Below are 19,503 nucleotides of genomic sequence, written 5' to 3' on the forward strand. Positions count from 1 at the left end.
GCAGTGGAAGCGCAGAATCTCAACCACTGGACCACCCAGAAAGCCCCTAAAGATCCTTTCTAAAAAGCACATTCCGTTGGCATTTCTTAACGAATCATAAGCTCGTCGGGTCTTGACACTTTGTAAAGTTCTCTTTCACCCACTCATCTCACCAGCTGAACTACCTGGTAGATTTAGGATACTTATTCCCAAGTGGCTAGTGAGTGGGTGAGTAAGGCCTCCAGCCAAGTCTTTGGGTGAGGTCCGGGCCTTTCATGAGAGCTACTTTGATAAGAGAAAGGAGTTGTGGAAAGACACCCGAGTCTGGGTGTTGGCTGGGAGTGAGGCATATTAAGGAGGTTGACAACAAACCTCAGGTGCTGTACTGACTCAGGCTAGGAGCTGGGACCCCTTGCTGCAGTGCTTGCATCAACATCTCCTCTGGCAACAGAATACAAAGAAACTGTAAGTGACTAAAAATAACTACATGCATGTTGCAGTTGGGACAAATTACAAACAGCAAGACACAAAAAGACCAACAACCCAGCTGCCACTTCTGAGGTTCCCCAGCAAGTGCAGTGTCCTGGGCATGATTCCTGCACATGGTGCCACCAAGGGGATGGGCAGACCACCGGGCCACCACTCTCCCCAGAGCCCTGGACCTGCCCCTACCCTCATCCATTTAAAGAACCAGCTTGCCGCCACCCGCGCCGCTACCCCCCACCCCATGGAAGGAGTAAGGGAACCTGTTACTTTTCTCTCTTCTGCTGCAGCAGAAGTCCCAATACAGCCTTGCCTAAATTTCTCATCTGGCCTCATCAATTTCTATTGATTAGAGTTCAAGGACCCAGGTTGGTAGCTACCATTTTGCGCAGAGCCAGCCGCAAGTGGAAATGCCAGACCCGCCCACCTTTCTTGCTTATGCCACCATCATCCTTACTGTAAGCATATTCTAAATTCCCATTAAGTATATTCTCCATTGAACCCCGCTGAGTGGGGTTGACAGCCGGCCCTGCAGTGCCCCCTAGCGCCACCTTAGGGAGGCTGACCGGCCAAGACGTGAGTGCCCCTCAGCAGAGAGTCTGGGGCCACAGCCCCTCCGCAGGGCCTGAGGAGCGGAGGCGGCGGACACAAAGCTCCGGTTTCGACGGCAAGGAGGATCCCTGGGCCCCACTCCCGCCGCAAGGTCGCTGGGCGGCCAGCCACTGGGTGGGCGGGGCTGGGCGGGGCTGGGCGGAGCCTGGACGGCGGGAGCGCCTAGTCGGGCTGGCGCCCTCGGAGCCGCCCGGGGCACGCTGGGGTCTCGAGGCCTGCGGCTCACGGGCGATCGGACACTCGGGCGAACACGATGCGCTCCCCGGGAGAGGGCAGCGGGACCACTCCTGCGGGCGGACTCGGCGAGGAGCCCGGCGCCCCCGCCGCGCGGGGAAGAGGGCGGGGACCGTCAGGCCGCGCGGGCTCTTTAAGACCGTATCCGTGCTAACACCGACTGTGAGTAACCTGGCCCCGGGTCCCTGGAGAAACCGTGAGTTGGCTTGGAAAAAATAGACGGATGAGAGTTCAGATCTCTGGGCGTGGAATTTGGGGAAGTTATGAATGGCGGCCCGGGGCGGGGAAGGGGTGTGGGTGGTGGTGTACGACTTTGATCCAGACCCCAGGTACCTTGTAAATGTTAACAGGGCTCCTGGAGAGGGCGGTGAGACTAAGCAAGGACAAGTTCCAAAGGGAGGAGAGCCCACCACCTGGCTTCAGGGCCCACACGTTGTAGTCCTTCATGATCTCGGTAAGGCCTATAGCTTGTGAACAGGTGGGGTGGATTCAAGATCCAGGAAGCTTTAGGCCACTGCGGTGGGTGGAGAGCCAGAGGAATCCACCACTGTGGGCTCTTAGGAGGCCTAGGGCTTCTGGTTCTTCAGGAAGTTTCCTGGGCTGAGAGATGTAGCTGCGCCTGCCTTTGGGCCTGGCTCACCAATGGGGCATCCCGCAGCCCCCTAAGGATCTCAGAGAGCACAAGGGCAGGGCTGGAGAGGTGACTGGTGGCTCTGTGTCTCCTTGGCTCCCACTGGGGTTTGGTCTACCGGGCACTGGGGAAGAGGAGAGGCTGAGTGGTCTGATGACACAGGGTGTGCCGAATGAGGATTGTGAAGTCACAGAGAAAGTGGGGTGCTACAGCCGGGCCTGGGGCTGACCTGGGGCAAGAGGAGAAAAGGTGTTGCTCAGGCAGACCTGTGGAAGGGAGCCTCTGGGATCAGCGGGGCACACCTGGTGCCCACAGTGGACTGATGAGTCGGGTGAGGCCACCCTGGCCCAAGGGTCCCCCGCCCCCTCCTCCTCAGGAATGCAGACAGTTCTGTGGTCCACATTCTGGAAACCTTAAACACCACCCACACCATGTGGAAGGAAAGCAGTTGAGACTGGGTGGCACATCTGGTTGCTCCCCTTTCCCCCCCCAGACTCCTCCCGGGCTCACCGCCCTTGCTCTGCCTAGCCCCAGCTCTGTGAGCTTTCTGTTCCTCCTGAGTAGCTGGCCTCCAGGACTTGGGGTTCCGGGACTCCGGGGAGTGTGCGCCGGAGAGCAGAGGCGTCCTGAAGAGCACCACTGACTCCCACCCTCCTACTTCTCCAGATGCAGGGGCCTCCATGGCTGTGATAAGCCTTCTGTTCTTGGCAGTGATGTACGTTGTCCACCACCCCTTGCTGGTCAGTGACCGGATGGACTTGGACACACTAGCCAGAAGCCGGCAGCTGGAAAAGCGGATGAGCGAGGAGATGCGCCAGTTGGAGCTGGAGTTTGAAGAGAGGAAGCGAGCAGCAGAGGAGAAGCAGAAGGCGGAGAACTTCTGGAGAGGGGACACCTCCGGTGACCAGCTAGTGCTGGGGAAGAAGGACAGGGGGTGGCCGTTCCAGGTGGACGGCCAGGAGGGCCCCCTGGGCTGGATGCTAGGAAATCTATGGAATGCTGGCCTCTTTTGCATTTTTCTCATTTTTGAGCTCCTGCGACAGAACATGCAGCACGAGCCAGCCTTTGATTCCAGCAGCGATGACGACGAGGAGGAGGTCCGGGTGGTGCCCATCACCTCCTACAATTGGCTCACTGACTTCCCCTCCAGGGAGGCCCTGGAGTCCTTCCACAAACACCATGTCCAGAACGTCACCCGGGACCTGCCCTGCACCTGCGAGTTTGTGGAGAGCTTTGTGGATGACCTCATCGAGGCCTGTCGGGTGCTCAGCCGCCGAGAGGCTCACCCACAGCTGGAGGACTGCCTGGGCATCGGGGCGGCTTTCGAGAAATGGGGAACCCTTCATGAGACCCAGAAGTTTGACATCCTGGTGCCCATCATCCCCCCACAGGGCACAATGTTTGTGCTGGAGATGAGGGATCCGGCCCTCGGCCGCCGCTGTGGCTGCGTGCTGGTGGAGTCAGAATGCGTGTGCAAGCGCGAGAAGCTGCTGGGGGACGTGCTGTGCCTGGTGCACCACCACAGGGACCACTCGGCCCTTGTGGGTAAGTCTAACAGCTCCATCAAGGCGGCGCTCTGCACCGGCTCCCACCTGGATGTGTACAAGACTGTACAATGGTTCCGGAACATGGTGGGCAATGCCTGGGCCCTCGTGGCCCACAAGTATGACTTCAAGCTCAGCTTGCCACTGTCCACCACCTGCTGCAAGCTCAGGCTGGACTACCGCTCGGGCCGCTTCCTCTCCATCCGCCTGGTCCTGGGGGTGCAACGGGAAGACACCTTGGTCTACCTGGTGAGTCAGGCCCCTGACCAGGAACAGGTCACCAGTGTGGACTGGCCCGAGTCCTTTGCAGCCTGTGAGCACCTGTTCCTCAAGCTGGTCGGGCGTTTTGCTCCCGAGAACACCTGTCACCTCAAGTGCCTCCAGATCATTTTGAGTCTCCGGGACCTTCAGAGTTTACCCCAGGGAGCGTCCCGCCCCATCCTCACCTCTTACCACTTCAAGACAGCCCTCATGCACCTGTTACTGCGGCTCCCCCTCACAGACTGGCAACACGACATGCTCTCCCAGCGACTCCAGGACATCCTCTGGTTCCTGGGCCGAGGCCTCCAGCAGAGGTCTCTCCATCACTTCCTCATCGGTAACACCTTCCTGCCCCTGACCATCCCGATTCCCAAGACATTTCGGAATGCTGAGCCCGTCAATCTCTTCCAACACCTGGTGCTAAACCCCATGGCACATTCACAGGCGGTGGAAGAGTTCCACAACCTTCTGGCCCAGGTGAAAGCTCTGCCCTGTTCCTCGCTGGCCGGGGCACGTTGACTTGTATTCAGGCCATTAAAAAGGGGGAGACGGTATTTCTGATTCCTCAGGCAGCAAAAAGAGTTTTATTTCTCAGACACATCAGCAGTATATGTGACCTTCACCTTGCCAGTAGGGGGTTATGATCGATTAAGACACTTAAGTATACATGAAGCGGTTATGAGGAGGGGTCCAGCCTGCAGGGGCTAATCTAGGGTGGATCTTTGAAGTTTTCTTCTCCTGACTTAACTTTCATCATGACCCAAAGAAGGCCCAGGGAAATGGATGTTATGGGATTGCCTTGCTGCTGAAGAGTTGAGATCTGGAGGGGACCTGTGAAGTTGGGGTGTGTAGCAACACTGGAAGTGAAAGAACCAGAGAATACCTCCATTCCAGCTTATTCTGTGTGTGTGTGAATGACTCCACACACATCCCTTGTAAACTGGCTTCCTTACTGAACTCAGCCCAATTCACAGCCAAGCTGGTAGCACCCCATTTTACCCCAAATACTGTTATGGCAGCTTCTCGTTATTTTAGGATCAGAGTTTTCAGACCTTCATTATTTGAAGATGTTTATTTGCCATTTTCTTCATTTAGCCCTTTCTTCATGTTACGTGAAATATAATATAGCTGTTTTATGCATCTGAAAAAAACTCCAATGCTACCCAAATAACTTATTAGCATTGATTCACAAACAAATATTAAGTCGACAACGGCCTGTCCCATAATTGAGATGATGTGTATTCTAAAGTTAATGACATTGCCAACATCCATCCGATGGCCAACTTCGGGCCTGGAAACATCAAAAAACCCTTAAGGACAGTCTCTTGGGAGGCTTGGAGATGAACAATTACTGTTTCTGAGGGGAGTCACTTATTTGTTAAATGGAAAGAAGGTTTAGCTACCACATGTAGCTGTGCTTCTTTTCAGTCTGGTAATGCCTTTGTATTCTCTCTTCAAAGATGACAAGGTATTATTTGAACTATGTTTGTGGGTTTGCAAAATGGGGTCATTGCAATCCAGGCCCATTGCCAGGGCTGGACAGGAAGGGGCTCTGAAGCTGATCAGCTCTAACAAAGCCATGATTCTGGAGATGTGATTGGTATATTTCCCCGTCTTTCAAAACCCTGGGTATCCTGGGGAGGAGCATTAAGAAATGTGAGACTCTAGCTGTGGGTGTGGTTGTTTTGGAAATACCAGTGCTATTCCTAGCCAGCACACCAGCACTGCCAGAACCGGGCCCCACGTTTACCTTGACCTTGGGTGGGGGGAGCTCTGGGAGGGTTAGATGCTGGCCACAGAGGCTTTGGTTATAGAATCCACACCCTCCCTTCCACAAAAATAAATGACAAGGGTCCCAGATGCTGATGCCAGCCAATATTTAGGGCCCCCACTGCTGCACAATAGCTGCTAGGTTCTGACGTTGTCTGTAGGTATCGGCCAGGTGCTGCTTTCAAGTTCAGATGCAGTGATGCTGGTTCTCTGCTGGTGGGATTCTGGTGTTTTAAAAACATCTATACGCTTTTGTTTAGAAAGTAATTTGCTGATGTTTTACTTCCAAATCAATAAAGGAGACTATTTTCTGTATCAACTGGAATCTGGTGCAGTAGCACACAGCAGATCAGCCTGTTTCTTTCATCCAGGGCCTCCTGGTCTTTCTCAGTGTATGTTGAGCCAGTCTGCCCTGTGGTTTCCCATCAGCGTGGCCAGTAGCCAGGAAAAAATAATTCAGAATCTTAAGGAACACCCAAGTTATATACTTTCAGGATGCCCACACCAAAATATTCAGCCACACTGAAAGGTCTTAATGTCTACAAGCAATATATATAAACACCATAAGGCTTATGTCTGTCAGGTAGAAAGAAGGTGGATCTAGGACTGGGTGGTTTCTAGTCTAGGAGGAGACAAGGAAGAAAATGTGAAGTTACGAGTGGGCAGAAGAATACAAAGGGAATAGTCAGCAAAGCTTGGGTGCGGCAGAGTGTGTAAGAAGGAGTATAGGAAAAACAAGTAGTAATGAGAAGAGCAGAGCTGTTGTGCTCTGGGAATATTTCTACAATAAAAGGGGAAACTTCCAGATATTTAGGAAGCTACGTTTTATTCTCAAACAATATCTGGCTAGTACCCAGGATACAACAGCAGTTATAATAATGGGAATACTTAGTGTTCATTGAGCATTGCCAATGGCCCAGACACATCTGGTAATTCATTTAATCCTCACACTATAACCCCGTGAAGCGGGTGCTGTAACCCCCCGTCTTACCTAGGAGGAAGCTGAGACTCAGAAGGAATACACAGGGGCTTTCCTGGTGGTCCAGTGGTTAAGACCCAATGCTTTCAATGCAGGGGGCCTAGGTTCGATCCCTTGTCAGGGAACTAGATCCCACGTGCTGTGCCTAAGAGTTCACGTGCCACAACTAAAGATCGTGCATGCCACAACAAAGAACCCAAGTGCCACAGCCAAGTACATTTTTTTTTTAAGAGGATACAACTTCTCCCAGTAACATAGCTCGTAAGTGGCAGAGGCTAAAGAAAGTACCCATCCTACCACCTTCCAGCATAGTCTTGGGAATAAATCAAGATGTAGGGTTTACAGAGTTTTGAAAAGCAAAAAGCACTATACTAATTTTAAGATAAAAGGTGGTATATTATTGTCTGGGAATTCTGGAAAATAGAAATTGTTGGTTCTTCGTTCAGTCTTTAGGTCAGGAATTTCATTCCACATAGAAAAAGGCATTTGCTCAGAGCCACTTCAGCTACGTGTTGAACCCCAGTGACTTGGTTTATATCAGGAAGTACATTATGTACATTATGATATGAGCCAGCTGCAGGCTGGAAGATCTGGGCAAATTTAAGCTGAAAGATTGCTTGTACAGGTAGCCAAGTGACAACACTATTATTCCTCACCTAAACTAAGGCTGTTTGGCATTCGGTTTGAGGAAGCAGAATCTGGGTGAGGAGTGAAAAATAGGAAAGGGGAAATGGCTCCAGCACGGCTCTGGCCATGAGGGGTGGGGGAGGGGCCCCGGGACTTTCACTCTTGGAGACAGCAGAGCTGAGTTTTGCACACCACTGATGAATCCATCTCTTGGCACCCGCTGTAGTCCTAATGCCCCCAAACAAAGAAGGCATTCACAACGGGAGGTGCAAGACCTGTCTGCAGCAGGCGGGCCTGGCTCAGAGATGCAGGGGGTGGAGCTGGCATTGCCTCCCTGCAAGTGGAGCCCCACGCAGTCTGCTTAGGAGGCTGCATTATAACCAGCGAACAGCTTTATGGGTCTGCTAGGAGCCTTCCTGCCACGCATTCCAAGCCAGTTCTTCAGAGGCTCTAGGTTCAGTGCCACCTGCCAGCCTCCCAACCCCCCTGCCCTTAGATGTGCATGCACGGAATCCAGAGAATCACACTCATTCCCACTTCCTGTCACAAATGCACATAGAGAACGATAGCTGGGACCCTAGTGTAACCTGAGTCCATGTGCTCACAGGATCTTTTATCTAATTCCTCATAAAGCCTAGTGAAAGGGGGTATCAGCATCACTGCTTTATAAATGGGGAGAACATGTAGCCCAGAGGTCAAGATGCCCACCCCGGGACTTAAACTTGTCTTCCAACTTTGCTCATTCAATATGTATTTAAGCACTTGCTGTGTCCAGGGCTAGCACCAAGCTCTGGGAAAACAATGGTGAACAAAGATATGCTTTGACCTCATGGAGATGACAGTCTATGGAGGAGACAGATACAAAAGAGTCACCCCAGCAGATGTAAAATAAACAAAGGTAGGGACTTCCCCGAAGTCCAGTGAATAAGAATCCGTGCCTTCACTGCAGGGGGCACGGGGTTCCATCCCTGGTCAGGGAACTAAGATCCTGCATGGCACATGGCACCGTGCAGCCGAAGGAAAACACGAAAACAAAATCCACAAGGGTGACAAGTTCTACTGATGCCTCCGGTAAGGACACTTGAGTGTTATCAGGGAAGGCCTCCCTGAGGACGTGAGCTGAAACATGATGGGAGTTAACTGGGTGAAGATGAAGAAGAAAAGGATCCTGAACTTAGGAAACACCACCCTGGGCCCCAGGAGAAGGGGGTCTGAGCAGGTTTGTGGCTGCTGTGGGCCAGCAGGAAGGAAACACGGATGGAAAGAGATGTAGTTTTGAAGAGACTTTTAGCGACTAAAGAGAGTCCAGCAATGGATTGAGCAGATAGAGTGAGGGAGAGGGAGGTGCCCAGGATGGCTCCTGGGTGCTGATTTGGGTTCCTGGGTAAACTTGTTTTCTTTGTTCTATCGAACACTGCCTTATACGAAAGATTTGAAGGTGGTCACTGGGAGCACAAGTTTGTGCAAAAGGTAAATCGGCCTAAAAAGTCGTTTTCAACGGGTAGTACTTTTTTTGGTTACCAAAATGACTGAAGGGCATTCAGTGTCAGGGACACTGAACAGTCCTACAGAGAGGGCAAGAGTGTCACATGCTAAGAACTGTTTCACCCTGAATGCCAATAGCACCCTTGCGAAGAGGCACTGTATAAAATGCAATGTGTTAAGAAATTATAGGATGCTCTAGGAACACTTGGGGGAACAGTCTTTTCTCCCATAATACAATTCTTTGGATGCAATGATGGAATGAACAGACAGGCAGCACAAAAACACCTGTCTCACTTCCAATCTTAACCTTACTTTTTTGACAGGGGATAAGATATCTCGGAATCTTTTCGCAAGAATATATATTAACGACAGTCTTCATTAAAGTACACACAATATTTTGCATCAGTTCTTCCCCCGCCTGTTAACGCTCTTCATTCCGGTGTCCGCTCCCTCTCACCTCCATCCCACATCCAGTCCATCACTTCCCGCCTCCTTAGTGGGTGTTCTGCTGCCCTCAGAGCACAGGTCTCAATGGGAAAATCAACCTTCGTTTCCTTGGTCACCTGCCTCCTCCGTTAGTGAATTTCGTGAAATCAGAGGTGCCGCCCGCTCAGCTCCACGCTCGGTTCTTAGGACCCAGTTTCGCGTCTAGCGCTTGAAAGGATGGAGTCTCCATACTATTTCGGGGGGATGGCGTGCTCCACAGATCCACTACGGTCCACCCTCACGACTCGAGCCGCGAGCCCTCAACCCTGATTTCTGACTTCCACGCGCTGGGCGAACTCTCCGCGCGGAGGACTAAAGCGGTCTGCGCAGGCGCGCCTCTGGCCCCGCCCACGTTGGCGTCATCACGGCCGTTACGGCGACCTGGCGTCTCGGCGCGCAATTTAAAACCAGCTCTGGCGACGCGGAGGACAAGATGAGACCTCCCTGCTCTGGTGAGGCTGTGTGGCGGGGGCTAGGCGGGAAGGGCGCGGTGCGAAGCGGTGCGAAGCGGGCGGGCCTGAGCGGGGAGTGCGGTTATTCTCGGCCTTGTCGCTGGTTTTGTTTTCCCGGGGCTGAGCGAGAGGCCGGCAGACTGGGAGAGGAGGGCCGGCGCGGGGTGGGCAGGCGGGCAGGTCCGGCCAATCAGGACGCGGCGTCGGCCCGGGCTGCACTTCCGGCTGTGAGCGGGATACCAGACGCCTTTTCCTCGGGCTCTTACACCTTAGGTGGTGTCTATTCGTTAAAAAAGAGATTTTCCCGGAGTGCACGTTTGTTCAGGGCCATAGAAGTATGGAGGTTACCGCTATATGGTTATTACGCTTGCATTTATTTTTACATCCTTTCAACAAGTACCCAGTGTCCCCATTGGGCCAGACCCTCTCTCAGATGTAGAGATCGATTACAATAAATAACAAAATAGATAAGATCCCATCCTCTTAGAGCATGTGTTTTAGTTCGGAAGAGAGGAAACTAAATAGTTACAGATGAGGCTGAGTGCTCACTTTGAGAAGAGCAGAGTCGGGGGAGGAACTCAGAGATCTTTAAGCAGATTCTGGAAAACGAGTTCCAGGCAGAAGAAGCAAGCACACAAAAAGAGTAAGCAAGAAAGAGCCTTACATGGGCAAGGACCATGACATTGTAACTGAACATCGAGTGACGTCCGACCGGTAGGCAGGGGCTTTGTAGGTCTTGTGACCAGGTTTGGAAATTGAGAGTTACTTTTTTTGGACGTGGTAAGTGACTTACCCGGAGAAGGTAATGGCAAGCCACTCCAGTACTCTTGCCTTGAAAATCCCATGGATGGAGGAGCCTGGTAGGCTGCAGCCCATGGGGTCGCTACGAGTGGGACGCGACTGAGCGACTTCACTTTCACTTTTTACTTTCACACAATGGAGAAGGCAATGGCAACCCACTCCAGTGTTCTTGCCTGGAGGATCCCAGGGACAGCAGAGCCTGGTGGGCTGCCGTCTATGGGGTCGCACAGAGTCGGACACGAATGAAGCGACTTAGCAGCAGCAGCAGCAGCAAGTGACTTACCTGAGTGGGTCAGGTGAAAGGGTCAATAATCACTTGGATAAGAGTTTGACACTGGGGGCAATGATACAGACTGCTCAGGGAAGTGGCCTATGGACTGAGAAGTAAATTTGGTCATCATTACTGTATAGCTCCCAGCTCGTTGGTGGCTTAGATGGTAAAGAATCTCCCTGCAATGTAGGAGAGGCAGGTTAGATCCCTAGATCAGGAAGATCCCCTGGAGAAAAGAATGGCTACCCATTCCAGTATTCTTGCCTGGAGAATCCCATGGACAGAGGAGCCTGGCGGACTACAGTCCCTGAGGTCACAAAGAGTCTAAGCTACACGACTGAGCGACCAACACTTTCACTTTCATTGTATAGCTGGCAAAACCATGGAAATAGGTGAGAACATCAGGAACACCCTGTAGAGAAAACACTTGGGACCAATGTTTAGAAGCTTGTTAGAAAAGGAAGAGCTGGAAAAACTCAGAAAAGCATGGTGGTATAGAAGCCAAGAAGCCTCTGAAATCTCAGAGGCAGGCACTCTCTCAGGTGGGATGAGGCCTGAAAAGTGACCATTGGGTTTGGCAACATGGAAGTTGTGGGTGATGATGAGGAGACAGTTTTCATAAAGTGGTGGGCATGGGAGCCACACCAGAGGGGTTGAAAAATGAGTAGGAGGTGAGGAAGTGGATATACAAAGTAACTATCAGTTGAAAGAATGGATGTATAATGTTAAAGGGAAGGAGAGAAATTTGAGGAAAGACAATTCTGAGAAATAAGGTGTGGCTCAAATTTCCATTTTGAGTTTCCCTCTTGGACAGATTCCTCCTTTAGTGCTTTCTATATCTGTTTTTCTTCTCAGGTCCAACTTCCTTCCTTACATTGGTTGCAGTGCCCACATTCAAGTAGTCACAAGTCCTCTTGATTTAGCCTCTAAAAATGTCTATTGCATCCTTCCTATTTTTACTTTATTTTTCTTTTGTTTTGACCTCAGCTGAAGGTTCTGTTAATCATACTGTTTAGCTTGTGGGACGCTATCAGGGAAACTTATAAAGCTGTATTTTTAATTCTCTTTTATCCTCAATCATCATTCCTTTCCTTCTCTTACTTGGACAGCCTTTTAAATTTATATATTTATTTTATTTTTGGATGTGCTGGGTCTTTGTTGCTGCACAGGCTCTCTGTTCGCAGCGAGCAGGAGGTACTCTTTGTTGTGGCGCGTGGGCTCAGTAGCTGTGGCTCCTGGGCCCTAGAGCCAGGGCTCAGTGGTGTGGCACAGGGGCTTCACTGCCACTCTGGGCTTCACTTCGGCACTGGGATCCTCCCGAACCAGGGATCACAGCTGTGTCCTCCATCAGCAGGCGGGTTCTTTACCACTGAGCCACCAGGGAAGCCCATGGCAGCCTTTTAGTGTTCGTTGTGTGTCACTAATGTGTTTTTATGAAACTAATGTGTTCTTATCTAACCTGTGTTATATTGTGGGAGTTTTTTCACATTACCAATTCTCAGCCAGCCAAGGTATACATTCTTATTCTCATTTGGAGGATGAGGAAGCAAACCGTTAGAGCATTTACTTAAAATTTCTCCAGCTAGTAAGTGATGGAGCTGGAATTTGAAGCCAAGTCTTCTGATTCTTAAATCTGAAAACTGCCCCCAGGTTCCTTCAGCTCTCCCTTCCAGTGATCGTTTCTTGATCTACTCTCCTCGGCCGTGGCCATTCACCGTGTTGTCATACCTTGCTGCTGCTGCTGCTACGTCGCTTCAGTCATGTCTGACTCTGTGCGACCCCAGAGACGGCAGCCCACCAGGCTCCCCCGTCCCTGGGATTCTCCAGGCAAGAACACTGGAGTGGGGTTTATCATACCCTAGACCTTATCATTCGGAGAAGGCAATGGCACCCCACTCCAACACTCTTGCCTGAAAAATCCCATGGACCGAGGAGCCTGTTGGGCCGCAGTCCATGGGGTCACTAAGAGTCGGACAAGACTCGGTGACTTCACTTTCACTTTCACTTTCATGCATTGGAGAAGGAAATGGCAACCCACTCCAGTGTTCTTGCCTGGAGAATCCCAGGGACGGGGGAGCCTGGTGGGCTGCCGTCCGTGGGGTCGCACAGAGTCGGACACGACTGAACTGACTTAGCGGCAGCAGCAGCAGCAGCCCTTATCATTCTCAAGAACTGTGCCACTCTCATCCCAGTGCACCCTGCCTCTCCAACACTCCTGTCGCTCCAGCTTACTCCTCGTTCCCCAACTCCAACAGCCCTTTGACCCAGCAGACCTGTTTTCTGCTTTTCCCTGTCTCTCACCTCTCTCACGCCCTTGTTCCCCTCCTACATAGCTTACATTCCATGGTCAATCAGTGTAATCACTTCCTTTCTTAATGCCCGTAACCCCTTACCCTCTTCTTGCCTCTTTACACTTGCTTGTGACAAAGTCACAACTCTGATTAATCCCTACTCTGCCCCACCTGCCTTGCACCCTTCATCTCACGGGGACCCTACAGATGCCCAGCAGTCACGCTGTATTCCCTGCTGCACCCAGCGTCCTTTTAGATGATGGTTTTCCTTGTTCCTGGCACTCTGGGAAAGCTGCTCTTGTCAGTAACTTCTAGGCTGCTAAATCTAACGGTCAGTTGTCCGTCCTCACTTAATTGACCTGTCAGGCGCATCTGATGTAGTGCCCTACTCCTTCCTCCCCTGAAATATTCTCTTCACCTGACTTGTAGAATACCACCCTCTCCTCCACTTGTCATACATTACCCATCTCTTCACTGATTCCTTGTGGTTCCCTTCTCTTTAAACTGTGAAGTATTCTAGGACTTAGCCTTTTGCTTTTTTCTAACTGTCCTCCTGTTTTTGGTCTTCTCATCCCCCGTAGCTTTGAGTATCCTCTCTGTGCTTACAACATCCACATATATATTAATATATCCAGCCCAAAACTTTTCCCTAAACTCTACATTTAAGTATCTGACTCTCTACCCCCATTGAATGACTAGTAAGCCTCTGAAGCCCAGCAGGCACCAGACTGAGCCCCAACCTTGCCTCCTTTCTCCACAGATATGCTTCTTCTCTAGTCTTACTCTCTCCGGCCCTGGTAACTCCCTTCCATCAGTTGTTTAGAGCAGTGTTGTCGTTACCCTTCATTCTTCTGTTTCCTCTCATGCCCTACATTTAATCCACCAGGAAATCATCTTGGCTCTACTTGGAGACTATATCTTGTCTGACCTCTGCCTACCACCTCCACGGGCTTCCCTGGTGGCTCAGACGGTAAAGAATCTGCCTGCAATGAGGAAGGCCTGAGTTAGATTCCTGAGTCCGGAAGATCCCCTGGAGAAGCAAATGGAAACCCACTCCGGTATTCTTACCTGGAAAATCCCATGGACAGAGGAGCCTGGCGGGCTACAGTCTATAGGGTTGCAAAGAGTTGGATACATTTGAGCAGCTACACTTTCTTTCTTTCTATTTTTTCTTTCTTGCTTTCTCTATTTCTACCACCTCCACCATCCCCTCTCTGGTCTGAGCCACCAGCATCTGTTGTCCTGGGGTTGGTGGTTGTTTAGTCGCTCAGTTGTGCCTGACTCTTACAGCCCCATGGACTATAGCCCACCAGGCTCCTCTGTCCATGGGATTTCCCAGGTAAGAATACTGGAGTGGCTTGCCATTTCCTTCTCCAGGGGATCTTCCCGACCCAGGAATCAAACTCGTGTCTGCTGAGGAAGGCTTTCTTATCTCTCCTTGCTATTCTTTGGAACTCTGCATTCAAATGGGTATATCTTTCCTTTTCTCCTTTGCTTTTTGCTTCTCTTCTTTTCACAGCTATTTGTAAGGCCTCCCCAGACAGCCATTTTGCTTTTTTGCCTTTCTTTTTCTTGGGGATGGTCTTGATCCCTGTCTCCTGTACAATGTTACGAACCTCCGTCCGTAGTTCATCAGGCACTCTATCAGATCTAGTCCCTTAAATCTATTTCTCATTTCCACTGTATAATCATAAGGGATTTGATTTAGGTCATACCTGAATGGTCTAGTGGTTTTCCCCACTTTCTTCAATTTAAGTCTGAGTTTGGCAACAAGGAGTTCATGATCTGAGCCACAGTCATCTCCCAATCTTGTTTTTGCTGACTGTATAGAGCTTCTCCATCTTTGGCTGCAAAGAATATAATCAGTCTGATTTCGGTGTTGACCATTTGGTGATGTCCATGTGTAGAGTCTTCTCTTGTGTCGGAAGAGGGTGTTTGCTATGACCAGTGCGTTCTCTTGGCAAAATTCTATTAGCCTTTGCCCTGCTTCACTCCGTACTCCAAGGCCAAATTTGCCTGTTCTCCAGGTGTTTCTTGACTTCCTACTTTTGCATTCCAGTCCCCTATAATGAAAAGGACATCTTTTTTGGGTGTTAGTTCTAAAAGGTCTTGTAGGTCTTCATTGAACCATTCAACTTCAGCTTCTTCAGTGTAACTGGTCAGGGCATAGACTTGGATTACCATGATATTGAATGGTTTGCCTTGGAAACGAACAGAGATCATTCTGTCGTTTTTGAGACTGCATCATTTTGGACTCTTGTTGACTATGATGGCTACTCCATTTCTTCTAAGGGATTCCTGCCCACAGTAGTAGATATAGTGGTCATCTGAGTTAAATTCACCCATTCCAGTCCATCTTAATTCGCTGATTCCTAGAATGTTGACGTTCACTCTTGCCATCTCCTGTTTGACCACTTCCAATTTGCCTTGATTCATGGACCTAACATTCCAGATTCCTATGCAATATTGCTCTTGACAGCGTCGGACCTTGCTTCTATCACCAGTCACATCTACAACTGGGTGTTGTTTTTGCTTTGGCTCCGTCTCTTCATTTTTTCTGGAGTTATTTCTCCACTGATCTCCAGTAGCATATTGGGCACCTACTGACCTGGGGAGTTCTCTTTCAGTGTCCTATTTTTCGCCTTTTCATACTGTTCATGGGGTTTTGAACTCAAGGCAAGAATACTGAAGTGGTTTGCCATTCCCTTCTCCAGTGAACCACATTCTGTCAGACCTCTCCACCATGACCCACCCGTCTTGGGTGGCCCCACATGGCATGGCTTCGTTTCATTGAGTGAGACAAGGCTGTGGTCCGAGTGATCAGATTGGCTACTTTTCTGTAATTGTGGTTTCAGTCTGTCTGCCCTCTGATGCCCTCTCTCAGCGCCTGCCATCTTACTGGGGTTTCTCTTACCTTGGACGTTGGGTATCTCTTCATGGCTGCTCCAGCAAAGCACAGCTGCTGCTCCTTACCTTGGATGTGGGGTAGCTCCTCTTGGCCACCGCCCCTGACCTTGGATATGGGGGAGCTCCTCTCAGCCGCCACCCCTGACCTCGGACATGGGGGAGCTCCTCTCGGCCGCCACCCCTGACCTCGGACGTGGGGGAGCTCCTCTCGGCCGCCACCCCTGACCTTGGATGTAGGGGAGCTCCTCTCGGCCGCCACCCCTGACCTCGGACGTGGGGGAGCTCCTCTCAGCCGCTGCCCCTGACCTTGGACGTGGGGGAGCTCCTCTTGGGCCCTTTGCCACTGGGCCAGCAGGGGAGCCCCCTGGCTGTTGGTAGTTCCCTGCTAATTGGTCTTCCTGCTCGTCCTTTCAGTCTGTTTTCAACAGAACAGCCATAGGGTCTTCACGAAGCATAAGTTAGATCACTTCATGCCTTTTCTAAGCATGTTCGATCACTTCCCTTCTCATGAAGGCCCAAGCCTTTACAGTGGCCCATAAGTAGGGCTCATACACCCCTACCCGTCGTCCCAGCCTTACTCTGTTGGGTGCTCCTGAGCCACCAGGCCTCGCAAATCTGACACCCCGTGACCTCTCTCACTTCCCCCACATCCCTCTTGCACCACACTGGCCCCCGGGTGTGCCAGGCATGTACCTGCCTCTGTACTCGCTGTTCCCCCGGCTTCCACGTGACCTCCCACAGACATCCACATGGTCTTGATTCTGATGTGATGTTCTCGCTGAAACATTTCTTGACCACTGTATTAAAAATGACCTCCCACCTCCATTCCCCAGTCCTGTTCCCTTTCCATGCTTTACTTTTCTCCAGAGCTTGTATCTCCATCTAACATGCCATCCATTTTCTAACTTCCTGTTATGAAAATGTTCAAACACACCAGGGACATGGAAAGAGTAAGACAGTAGAGTCTCACACTCACAACCTAAACCCAACAGTTGTTAACACTTTGCCACATTTACTTTTCTTCCCTGTCACATGCATACTTCATTGCAGGGGGCACAAGTTCAGTCCCTGGTCAGGGAACTAAGATCCTACATGCCCAGAGAAAAGAGACATTTTTCCCTCTGCAGTTAGTAAGTAATCTTTGGGTGACTCTATTTATTTTACATATTTGTATTGTTTTTTCTGTCTCCCTGCTGGGATTAGAACCCACTCTGTCTGACACGATAGCCCGTACCTCACCCTTATCTCAGCATCTCGTCTTCTCTATCTTGCCTGGCATTATGGTTGAACATGTCTGTTGTTCTGCTAGTTTGTGGGCTTCTCAGAGGCAGTGACTTTTTCTTAACCACCTTTATATCCCATATGGTGCTTTAGGTTCACAGTAACTGCACAGTGGGTATTTGTCCAGACTGGCAGGAAGCATCAGAAACCCCTCACTCGCCAAGTAACTCGAACTATAGAGGTTGTGTGTGTGTGTGTGTGTGTGTGTGTGTTAAGTAGTGTCTGACTCTTTGAGACTCTATGGGCTGTAGCCCGCCAGGCTCCTCTGTCCATGGGATTTCCCAAGTAAGAAGACTGGAGTGGCTTACCATTTCCTTCTCCAGGGTTCTTCCCAGCTCAGGGATTGAACCCACGTCTCCTGCACTGACAGGCAGATTCTTTACCACTGCACCACCTGAAGCCCATAGAGGTTGTACCACAGAATATTAGAATTGGGAAAGATCTTGGTGGGAGATGCTCAGTGAGTGTCCGCCCTGCGACAGGCTGCGGCCCCCCTTTAGACATGGGGAGTGTCCTGCTGAAGGTTTCCTGAGCCAGTGTTTCGTTCCCTCGCCCTTAGCCACAATGAAGAACTCTCCTTCAGGGCCCCGTGGACGCCACCACAGCACTGCCTCACCTGCAGAGTGGGCGTTCCCCACGGCCCTGCCCCGGAAGGCCCCTCTCAACACTCCTGGCACCCCAGTCCTTGAAGACTTCCCTCAGAATGATGATGAGAAGGAGAAGCTGCAGCGGAGGCGCTCCAGGGTCTTTGACCTGCAGTTCAGCACAGACTCCCCACGTTTGCTGGCCTCCCCCTCCGGCAGGTGAGTGGGCACTGGGCCGCCTCGTTGTAGCAGCCACCGCATCATGGGTCATGCGGGTTTGCATCACCACAGTACCTCATGGTTTCTAGGTCTGGATTCTCAACAGCGCCCATTTCATTTGTTTTTCCTTTAGGAATGTTGAAATTTCAGCGACAATGCCCAAGTTTACAAACACACAGATTACTGAACATTACTCCACCTGTATCAAACTGTCTACTGAAAATGTGAGTGTCTGCTGAATTAATCAGTAAAGATTTCGCAGCCTGGTCGGAGAGGAGGTCTAGCCTTGGTTCTGTAGAGAGTGCACGGTCGGTGATGGTGCACTTACACTTTCAGTGACTCTTCCATGCTGGTGTTTTCAGTGTGGTTTTACTGTTTCTTATAGACCATGGCCACCCCTGTGACAAGTTGCCTGACCCCTCTAGTGTGACTAGAGAGGCAGCATACTAGAGTTAGTAGTGTAGTTCTGGAGCTAAACAGTAGATAGATCCCAGGCTTGTGGACTCGTTGTGAGTCCTAGAATTGGCCTGAGTTGAAATTCTGTCTCGGCCACTTACACACTGCGTGGCCTTGGCAAGGCACCCAGCCGTTGTGCCCCAGGGTCCTGCTCTGTGAAATGAGAGTGAGCTATCCCTGCCTCAGAGATGCTCTGAGGGGCACTGAGCCCCTCTGTCGGCACCTAGAACAGGGCGTGCGCACAGGGACACTCGGGAGTTGTGCCGTCACTGCAGACCTCGAGAAGGAAGAAGTGCAGGGACTTGGCTGCAGCACCAGGTGTGGGTGGGGTTCGATGTCTGTGTTGAGATGTGGGCTATTCCTGTTGCAAACTTAGCTTCCCCTTGTCAAGGCAGCGTTGTTTACATGAGCCTAGGCTCTAAATGACAGGCCTTTCTGCAATTTTCTGTTTTCAGAAAATCACCACCAAGAATGCTTTCGGCCTGCACTTGATTGATTTTATGTCAGAGATTCTTAAACAGAAAGATGCCGAACCGACCAACTTTAAAGTAAGAAGGATGTCCACCTACTCTTGCATCTGAGTGAATGCTGATGATGACTAATATTTAACACAGCACAATAATTGGATTCTACAAATACACGCGAGGCTTCCTTGTTTAGGACACTTTATTACCTACTTTACTTTCTTTCCTAAACTGATGAAGAGCTGATATCTTTCCATTATGTTCTGTTTATTGCCTATCAGTTTTAGGGGGATCTTTGTCATTTTTTTCTTAAGGGCAAGTAAATATTTGATGCAGATTGCTGTGTTTTGCCTGTTCAGCTGCTCCTTTCTCTGATCCGCACGTGTACCCCTCTGCTTGTTTGACCAGGTAGCTGCCGGCACTTTGGATGCCAGCACCAAGATCTATGCTGTGCGGGTAGATGCCGTGCATGCCGACGTATACAAAGTCCTAGGGGGGCTGGGCAAGGACGCGCCACCTCCGGAAGAAGCAGAGGACCATGGTGCAGGTATACGGGCTGGGATCTGAATATAAGGGACTTTTCAAAGGACATAGCAGGTAGTTGTTCAAGTAACATGCTGGAATGAAGTCACAGGAAATCAGTTTCATTTTATTGAAGACATGGACTTTTTTCAGAATTGTATTTC

The 19,503-nt window shown here is 50.6% G+C and overlaps 2 protein-coding genes across 5 annotated transcripts in view; both read left to right on the plus strand.

Annotated features, from left to right (window-relative positions):
* The first annotated feature begins 1,213 nt into the window (after nt 1-1,213).
* Nucleotides 1,214-5,829, plus strand: ITPRIPL1 (ITPRIP like 1). Of its 3 annotated transcripts, none has more exons than XM_061431505.1 (2): nt 1,214-1,470; nt 2,606-5,829. In XM_061431505.1, exon 2 carries the CDS (start codon nt 2,620-2,622, stop codon nt 4,261-4,263), a length of 1,644 nt encoding a protein of 547 aa, XP_061287489.1. In that variant the 5' UTR covers nt 1,214-1,470; nt 2,606-2,619; the 3' UTR covers nt 4,264-5,829. The 3 variants fall into 3 exon arrangements, with proteins under 3 accessions (XP_061287489.1, XP_061287488.1, XP_061287490.1); XM_061431504.1 differs by lacking the exon at nt 1,214-1,470 and adding an exon at nt 1,477-1,762; XM_061431506.1 differs by lacking the exon at nt 1,214-1,470 and adding an exon at nt 1,769-2,270.
* Nucleotides 5,830-9,400: 3,571 nt separating this feature from the next.
* Nucleotides 9,401-19,503, plus strand: part of NCAPH (non-SMC condensin I complex subunit H) — a 33,614-nt gene continuing 23,511 nt past the window's right edge. The window contains exons 1-5 of one of the 2 annotated variants that reach the window (XM_061431502.1): nt 9,401-9,543; nt 17,654-17,897; nt 18,031-18,121; nt 18,809-18,901; nt 19,226-19,364. In XM_061431502.1, the coding sequence (XP_061287486.1) occupies nt 9,525-9,543; nt 17,654-17,897; nt 18,031-18,121; nt 18,809-18,901; nt 19,226-19,364 (586 nt within the window). In that variant the 5' untranslated portion in view covers nt 9,401-9,524. The remainder of the gene's footprint in view (nt 9,544-17,653; nt 17,898-18,030; nt 18,122-18,808; nt 18,902-19,225; nt 19,365-19,503) is intronic. The other variant, XM_061431503.1, reaches the window with a different exon arrangement.

This window comes from Bos javanicus, chromosome 11 (genome assembly GCF_032452875.1).
Source record: "Bos javanicus breed banteng chromosome 11, ARS-OSU_banteng_1.0, whole genome shotgun sequence".
Classification (NCBI taxonomy): Eukaryota; Metazoa; Chordata; class Mammalia; order Artiodactyla; family Bovidae; genus Bos; species Bos javanicus.

Excerpts from the sequence above, each read along its gene's own strand:
- ITPRIPL1 (XM_061431504.1), top strand. The coding sequence starts at position 1,576 with ATGGCGGCCCGGGGCGGGGAAGGGGTGTGGGTGGTGGTGTACGACTTT. Across the intron at positions 1,763-2,605 it reads TGTAGTCCTTCATGATCTCG|ATGCAGGGGCCTCCATGGCT; the intron begins GTAAGGCCTATA and ends CTACTTCTCCAG.